The sequence below is a fragment of the Grammomys surdaster genome, unplaced genomic scaffold, assembly GCF_004785775.1.
Source record: "Grammomys surdaster isolate TR1022 unplaced genomic scaffold, NIH_TR_1.0 166, whole genome shotgun sequence".
Taxonomy (NCBI): Eukaryota; Metazoa; Chordata; class Mammalia; order Rodentia; family Muridae; genus Grammomys; species Grammomys surdaster.
Genome location: NW_021604614.1, coordinates 1638509 through 1647556, shown reverse-complemented (window position 1 = coordinate 1647556; position 9048 = coordinate 1638509). Strand labels below are relative to the sequence as shown.

Sequence of the window (9048 nt, the reverse complement as noted above, 5' to 3'; positions counted from 1 at the left end):
AGAGAGAGAGACACACACACACACACCTCCCTTCTACATCCCCAAGTGCCTCTTGGCTTACCTTCCGCTGGGCCTGTTCACTTACACGTGCAAAGGAATCTGCTAGCTCTTTTTTCTCTCTTTCCAAATCCGCCTGGGCTTGCCGGGCCACGGTCACCTGTTTGGTCACCTCTGCATTCTGAAAGAGGAGTAGAAAGTCTTTAGCTGACATCACTCGGGCTCAAAGCCCATCTTCCTTCTATCAGACTGTGAGTAACAAGAAGGCAGACACGGGAGAAGATTTTTTCTACCCAGAAGGAAACCATGACCTTCAGATGTTAGACTTACAGGTGTTTACGAAAGTATACAAGAGTGGGTAGGGGTAGGGTTGTCTGATGTAGTATTTTTCCAGGCTGGCTTGGAATTCACTATGTTGCCTAGGCTAGCCTCAGACTCACAGCAATCCTCCTGTCTCTGCTATCTAAGTTTGGGAATTTCAAGTGTGGGATAGTATACCAACCTGTCTATTTTTTTGCAATAGAATCTGACTATTTAGTCCTGCCTGGTCTCCAGTGTTGAGTTTGAGATAGGACCTTGCCTCTAACTGATAGGATTATAGGCCAGTCCCACTATGCCCAGCTCAAATGAAGGGTAATTCTAAGTATGGCGGGCACACAAAACAGATCTCAAGAAGTCTTAAAAAGCTGGGGTTTGGCCGGGTGGTGGTGGCGCACACCTTTAATCCCAGCACTTGGGAGGCAGAGGAGGGTGGATTTCTGAGTTCGAGGCCAGCCTGGTCTACAGAGTGAGTTTCAGGACAGCCAGAACTACATAGAGAAACCCTGTCTCGAAAAACCAAAAAAAAAAAAAAAAAACCAAAAAAAAAAAAATAAAAACCGGGGTTAGGGTTCCTGGCACCCATGCTAGGCTCACAATTTGCCTTTAACTTCGGCTTCAGAAGTCTGACGCCCCTACTGGCCTCCTCAAGCAACTGCATACACATGCCCACACACAAGCCTACAGGCCATAGGAGGAAGAAAACATACAGAGGAATGCAGCTTGGAGACACGCTCCCCCCCAACTCCCGCCAAGGCTTGCACTGTTTCTCCCGTGGAGTATATGGGAGGATTAGAAAAGGCCTAAGTACCTACCTTCCGCAGCAGGTCAGCATGGTTCTGCACCAGTTCACTGTACTTCTCCTTTAACTTGCTATACCGCTGCTCATTGGCCTGGGCCTTTCCTACATTGGAAAGATCAAGATGAGGTCTCTGCCCTGGCTGGGATCCCCCTCATCCTCCCTCCAGTAAGGTGGGGACACTAACAATATTTTTATCTTTTTTTTTTTTTTAAGATACAGTCTCTTGAAGCTCAGGCTATATAGGCAACATGACCTTGAACCTCTGATTCTGTGTGCTGGGACTGCAGGTGTATACCACCATACTCTGCTAGAAGTTACATAGTCATTAGTTGGGGGTTTTCTGGAAATAAGGTCTTGCTTTGTAACCCAAGCTGGCATTATGGTCATCTCCTGCCTTAGCTTCTGAGTTCTGGAGTTACATGTAATCACTGCTACACTGGACATAAAAGGTTGTCTTCTTTAAGTAAACTTTTCCCTGCAGACCAGTGCTTACAAACACAGCATTCACATCAGCAGGGCTTCAAGCTTCACGCTCACGCCCCCCCTCCCCTCGCCGTTCCCTTAGGTCTTTATCCAGCTTCCTCTCCTAGGAAGCTCCCTCTCCCAGGATAGGGACTCAAGCCATCACTGTGTCCTTGGTTGTTTTGAGCCCAGCAGTGCCACCAAGCCTGTTCCTACTTCGGAGGACAAGAGTCAGCACCCCGGCTTTACTTCCATGAAGAAGGCGTGATCTGCCTTGCTCCTGCCCACACCCTCAGGCCCGGCCCCGCCCCTCACTTTCTATCTCAGTCAGGCTGCGCTGCGCCTTCTCCGTGTCCTCTCGCTGCCTCTTCAATTCATCCAGCTCTGTGCGCAGGAACTCGCAGTCATCCGTAGCCTGTCGTCCCAAGTGCTGCTGTTCGGCCAGCTCTGCCTCCAGCTCACTCACGCGACCCTTCAGCTGCAGCATGGCCCTCTGGCTCTGTCAGGGGAACCCGAGGTGAGGAGCTCGCTACTGCCAGGCTGCCCGTGGGGGCACCAGGCAGGGCAGGAATGACTTATCACATTGCTGGGACTCACCAATTATGATTGATCTCTGAATCGTCATATTTCCCGACCCATGGATTCAACCAACCACGGACAGAAAACTTTTTGTTGTTGTTGTTCTGGTACTCTGGGTAGAGAGCCTAGGGTCTTGCTCATGTGACCAGTGTCTATATTGCAGAGTGACATCCCTATCCCCTCACTGGGGGATTCTAGGCAGGGGCTCTACCACTGAGCCATGCCCCCAGCCCCTCACTGGGGGATTCTAGGCAGGGGCTCTCCCACTGAGCCACGCCCCCAGCCCCTCACTGGGGGATTCTAGGCAGGGGCTCTACCACTGAGCCACGCCCCCAGCCCCTCACTGGGGGATTCTAGGCAGGGGATTCTAGGCAGGGGCTCTACCACTGAGCCACGACCCCAGGCCTCCAGCCTGTTAACGTGATTCTCACCAAGGCCTCCACCAATGAGCCATACCTCCTGCCCCTTCCTGGGGCATTTTAGCTCAGCGCTCTACAACGAAGCCACACCTCTAGCCCATTGTAGATGAATTTTCTGCAAGTACGCTATAACTGAGGCATATCCTCCAGCCCCTACTGAGGGACTCTAGGCAGGTGCTTTGTCACATGCTCAGGCCTTCTGATAGATTTAGGCAAGCAATCTATCATTGAGCTACAGCCTCAGCTCCTAAATCAAGTTTTCTCAAGAGCTTATGAGAAGTGGTCTTTGTCATCACTGATGGTGAAGCCATAGTCATGGTACACGGGATACTGGTACCCAGCTTAACTGCATACCTAAAGTCACGTGTTATGACAACAAATTCTAATTGAGACCTTGAGAGGAGCAAACTCATTGATTTTGGCATATGTATTTTATTGGTGGTGTTGGTTTGGTTATTTTTTGAGACAGGATTTTTCTATGTAGCCCTGGCTGTCCTGGAACTCACAGTGATCCACCTGCCTTTGCCTCCAAGTGCTGGGATTAAAGGCCAGCACCATCATTTACAGCCAGGCATGTCTATTAATCAACCTGTCTTAGGATGGGTCCAGCCAATCTCATGAGACATCAAGAATGCCATGTGTCGCATGCTGGTGAAACCATGGATCCTAGAACGCACCTCAGTCTTCATGTTGTCCAGCTGTCCTGTCAGTCCACTGATCTCCCTGTACAGACGTTCAATCAAGTGGTCCCTGAGAAGAGAAAAAACAGGCCTGGCGTCACTATGTCCCGCCCCTCTCCTCCATGTAAGTCGGGAGACTAGAGGTCCAAGCTGGTGTTAACTGGGGCCATTCTCTTTAAGAAAACAAACAACTTTTCTTGTTATTAGATATTTATTGGAGGAAGATTGTCTCTATTCCCACCACGACCAGCCTTGTCTCCTTTCCTCTGGGGTGCTAGAATTATACACATGTGCTACTATACCTGCTTTATTTAGTACTGGGCTGTCTCGTATGCTAGACAGGCACTCTACAAATGAAGTTGCATCTCTAGACCCGTGAATAATAATAATAATAAATAATAATAATGATGATGATAATTCTTTGCTGTATAAATTTTACAGTCAACTTTTCTCATCTGAGATTCTATACTTGTGCATTCAACTGATTGGGGATGGAAAATATTTGGGGATTAAAAAAAAACTGCATCTATATTAACTACATATAGACTTTTGTTCTTGTCATCATTTCTTAAACAACAGAAAAACGGGCTGGTGAGACAGCTCAGCAGGTAAAGATGCTTGCCGCCGAGCCTGACAATCTTTCTTAGATCCCTGGGATCCATGCGGTAAAAGGAGAGAACTGACATCTGGAAGATATGCTCTTGTTTATACACTAATGGCATAGCGTGTATGCAGCACCTCTCTGTCCCAGCACACACACACACACATACACACACACACACACACACAAACAGTATTCATCTTATAAAGGAGTCTTGCACAGTGGCTGAATTTTATATCCCTGTCTGTCTGTGAGGGTGATTCTGGATACCCTTGGATACCTAGTGTTATTGGACTTTAAACATTAGGTATCTTACCCTGATACCCACAGGTTCACAGTGATGGATCTAGGATTCAAGGTGAATATGTTTGTAGAAAGGGTAAGAAATTGAGACAGCTTTTCAAATTTACGGTATGCCTCTGCCCGTTAGTATGTGCCCATGTGTGCAGGGTCTCTTGGAGGCCAGAAGAGGGTGTTGGATACACAGGAGTTTCAGGAAGTTGTGAGCCACTCAATGTGGGTACTAGGAAATGAACTTTAAAGATTTTATTTATTTTATATATATGGTGAGTACACTGTAGCTGTCTTCAGACACACTAGAAAAGGGCACCAGATCCTATTACAGATGGTTGTGAGCCACCATGTAGTTGCTGGGAATAGAACTCAGGACCTTTGGAAGAGCAGTCAGTGCTCTTAACTGCTGAGCCACCTCTCCAGCCCGGAAATGAACTTTAAGTAGCAAGGGCTCTTAGCCACTAAGCCATTTCTATAACCCTGGTCCCTTTCTTAGCAGGGAGATGGAACCCCAGCCCTTAGCATGCTGAGTTAGTGGTCCCACTAGTGACATTCCACCTGTTTCCAAAAAGCCCAGATACTAGGGATTCTTAGTGTGTGGCTGAGGTGGATCTGTGAGTGAAGGCCCTTGCCTCCAAGCCCGACAACCTGACTTTGATCCCTGGACTCCATATAAATGCAGAGAGAAACGACTCTGTAAAATCCTCTGTCTTCCACATGTACCTTGCCACATCCCCTGACCCACAACCCACATATAATCAAACAAACGAATACAACAGAACATTTTCTTTTAAAAGACGTGCTGTAGCTAGGCAGTGGTGGCGCATGCCTTTAATCCCAGCACTTCGGAGGCAGAGGCAGGCAGATTTCTGAGTTCAAGGCCAGCCTGGTCTACAGAGTGAGTTCCAGGACAGCCAGGGCTACACAGAGAAACCCTGTCTCGAAAAACCAAAAAAAAGACATGCTGTACTACAGAGATGGCTCTGTGGTTAAGAGTACTTGCTGTTCTTGAAGAGAACCCAAATTCAGTTCCCAATACCTATGCAGTCAAAACTGCATCTGTTTCTGGCCCACATGAATACACAGACATGTACACATAAAGCACAGACACTAAAAAAAGATGTTGAGTAATAAAGAAGACACCTGACACTGACCTCTAGGTTCCACACATGCATGCATAGATAGGCAAGTGCACCAGCACACACGTGTGTATATATCGACTGCCTGCCACTCACATACATGTAAAAACATACACACATGTATATACATGTAAACACACATGCATATGCACACATGCAAACACATATACACAGAATCCAACACCAAACAAAGGAGATGGAGGACATCTGTGGAATAACACTTGAATTTGAATTCTGGCATAAACACACGGATACACACAAGCACACACATGTACTTACACACACAAACACACACATGTACTTACACATACACAAACACAGATGTACCTACACACATATACACACACATAAAACACATAAACTCACATACACAAACATACTCACATAAACAAACATGTATTTTCATTTTCACATACATAAATACAAATAAGAACACACACACACACACAGACAAACACACACAGGTAGAGCCCCTTCCTCTTGGGGTAGCCGTCACAGACAGACCACAGCTTAGCTTCATTTCTCGACCGTGTACTTCCACCCAGCATGGACTCACTTCTCGTCCTTGTTCACGCCATTTTGATTGTTGAAATTGAAGGGGTCGCTGCTCCACGAGCTGCCGAAGATGTCATCAAACTTGCTGTGAGACAAGTTCTGCAGCGAGCAGTGGGGTGGGGGAGGGGAAGCACAAGTCAGAGACCCAGGAAACTCTATGGGCAAGGAAGGGGTGCTTCCAATTTATTACTTTAGTTTATACCTCGTAGTTTAGTTTACACTATGTAGCTCTGGCTGGCCTGGAACTTGCTATACAGACCAAAATGGCCTCAAACTCATAGAAGTATCTGCTTGCTTCTGTCTCCCGATTACTGGAATTAAAGTGTATGCTGCCTTGCTTGGCTCACTTCTTCCTGCTTTTCTCTCTTTGTAATTAAATAAAACGTTAAAATATTTATTTATTTGTATATGTATGAGTGTTTCATCTGCATGCATGTGTGTATGTGTCTGGTGTTCACAGAGGTCAGAAGAGGGTGGGACTCTTCTAGCACTGGAGTTAAAGATGGTTCTGAAGCCAGGTGGTGGTGGCACACACCTTTAATCCCAGCACTTGGGAGGCAGAGGCAAGCAGATCTCTGTGAGTTTGAGGTTAGCCTGGTTTCAGGATAGCCAGGGCTACACAGAGAAACCCTTTTCAAAAAAAAAAAACCAAAACAAAAAGCACACAAACAGGAAAAAAAAAAAAAAAGACATTTGTGAGCCATTCTGTGGCTGCTGGGAATCAAACCCAGGTCCCCTCCAATAGCAACAAATGCTCTTAATGGCTGAGCCATCTCTCTAGCCCTTTGTTTTTTGTTTTTTAAGGTTTTTTTGAGACAGAGTTTCTCTGTATAGCCCTGTAGCCCTGGCTGTCCTGGAACTCACTCTGTAGACCAGGCTGGCCTCGAACTCAGAAATCCACCTGCCTCTGCCTCCCAAGTGCTGGGATTAGTCCTTTGTATTTTTGAGACAGGGTCTCACGATGTGCTTGTTATGTGGCTGAAGCTGACCTTGAACCCCTCTTCTCCTGCTTCCACCTCCCATGTTCTGTGATCAGCGGCTTGCATGATCACACTTGGTATCTAGAATCTGTTTTTATTTGACCAAGACCTACCTAAGATTACGCCAGGAGCCCAAGTGCAGGGGGCTCAGTCTAGGCTCCTACTTGGTTATGAGAAAAAGGAATCCAACGAGGTACTGTGGCATGCACATGTAGTTTACCCATCTTAGAGACAGAGGCAGGAGGATTTCCAGAGCCTGGGAGTTTGAGACCAGCATGGGCAACACAGTGAGACACCGTTTCCAAATAATAGGGTTGAGCAGACCTAATCTAAGCAGATACACCTGAGCTAGGAGCCTGTCCTGCCCTTCTGTCTGTTCTGGAAGGGCCACGTTTCTCTCACAAGGGGTCTGTCTCTACCTGCTGGGAGGCGTCCATGTCCATGAGGTCATCCTTCTCTAGGACAGGCTCACTGTCTGGAGATGACACCTCAGCCGGGATCACCACCACAGGACTGATGTGCTCTGACAGAGCCGAGGCTCGTAGGAAGTTGGGTGGATTCTGGAGAAGCGAGATGAGACACATCTTTAAAGGATGCTCAGAGGCCAGGCCCTGGGGCCATGCAGAGCCCAGCGGGCACACTCACCTCAGGCAACTGGGGGATCTGAATGAGCCGCTTGAAGTACTGCAGGTTGCTGGAACGCTGAAACAGATCTTTCAACCTGGGAGTGCAAAGGGATTCAGGGATGCTAAGTGTGGGTGGTTGTACCTCTTCAGCATCCATCCCCACCCTGTCACCTTAAAGGCACAAACTGTTGGTGGTTTGTCCTCTCTAATGGTAGAATTCAATTATGATACTACCGAGGCAGGGGGATGGCTCAGTGGGGAAAGGCATTTTGTCATTCCATGGAGTGAGCCTGGTGACTTGAGTTTGATTCCTGGAACCCACATACAGTGGAAAGATAGAACCAGCTCCATGAAGTTGCCCTTTGCCCTCTACGTGCATATTCCCACGGCACACACATCCGGCCCTCTCTCTCCACACCGCCCACACACATAAATGAAAATGAAATCTCAAAAATGATGTAACAGGCTGAGGTGTTTTTAGCTTGTTTGTTTGTTTTCTTTTTTGAAACAGGGTTTCCTTGTGTAGACAGAACTGCCTGTCCTAGAACTCTTTCCATAGACCAGGCTGACCTTGAACTCAGAGATCCGCCTACCGCTACCTCCTGAGTGCTGGGGACTAGTGGCTTGCACCACCATGCTCGGCACCAATTGCAGTCTTTTAGAGTGAATTCTCAGTCACCAGTGGTGAGAAAATAGTAACTAATACTACAGACCCCATTGAAGACTGGTCAGTCTCAGAGATGGCCAATCTTAACGTAACTAGATGGGATTTGGAATCACCACGGAGACAGTCTTCTGGGTGTGTCTATGAGGGTGTTGCCACAGAGATTTAACTGAGGTAGGAAGAATTCTTTCCCCATGAATTTGGGTAGCACCATCCCTCTGGGTTGAATAAGGACAAAATGGCTCCTTCGAGAAGCCTCAGAGGGGTGAAGGCATTTGCTGCCAAGGCTGAAGACATGAGTTCAGCCTCTGGGGCCCACAGGGTGGAGAGAGAGAACTGATTCTCTCAAGTTGTTCTCTGGTCTACACATGCATGTGCCCTACGAAATGAATACACATGTGCATGTGTGTAGGGAGAGAAACTGAGGCAGCAGCAGCTTCCTGACTATGGTTGCAGTGTGACCAGCTGGCCCAAGACCCTCCTGTCATGCCTTCCCCATCATGATAGACTGTTATCTCCTCAGACTGTGAGCCATAGTAAACACCCCCCCAACAACCCCCAGTCCCCAAACCCGTTTCCTCATGGCTGTGGAATACACACCGCCATTGGCAGATTTCTCTTCTGAGGAAGAGTGAATGTAGAGGAAGATGAAAGGGAAGTAACTTTTCTCCAAAGTTACGCGGCACCGAGCCACAGGAACAGGGAGGAACGTTTACTGACTAATGCAGATCCCTCTCTTGATTCTGAACTATTCACCACCAGGTTAGAACAGAAACTTCAAGTAGTCAGGGTCGAGCACGCTGTTGAGCTAGTCAGCCAAGTTCCAGGCATAGAGGAGTCACTCAAACACTGAGACAGAGGCGTGGCCAGCCTATACCAAGCCCTGATCCTGGAGAAATAGAGCCACATGGACACTAACATCCATCTCGGCC

At 47.6% G+C, this 9048-nt stretch overlaps 1 protein-coding gene across 3 annotated transcripts in view; it reads right to left on the bottom strand.

Annotated features, from left to right (window-relative positions):
• Nucleotides 1-9048, bottom strand: part of Hip1 (huntingtin interacting protein 1) — a 137368-nt gene that overhangs the window by 25072 nt on the left and 103248 nt on the right. For all 3 annotated transcript variants that reach the window (XM_028765978.1, XM_028765980.1, XM_028765979.1), the window contains exons 10-16: nucleotides 7472-7547; nucleotides 7246-7386; nucleotides 5848-5945; nucleotides 3255-3327; nucleotides 1895-2078; nucleotides 1131-1219; nucleotides 62-178 (exon numbers count right to left, since the gene is read on the bottom strand). In XM_028765978.1, the coding sequence (XP_028621811.1) occupies nucleotides 62-178; nucleotides 1131-1219; nucleotides 1895-2078; nucleotides 3255-3327; nucleotides 5848-5945; nucleotides 7246-7386; nucleotides 7472-7547 (778 nt within the window). The remainder of the gene's footprint in view (nucleotides 1-61; nucleotides 179-1130; nucleotides 1220-1894; nucleotides 2079-3254; nucleotides 3328-5847; nucleotides 5946-7245; nucleotides 7387-7471; nucleotides 7548-9048) is intronic.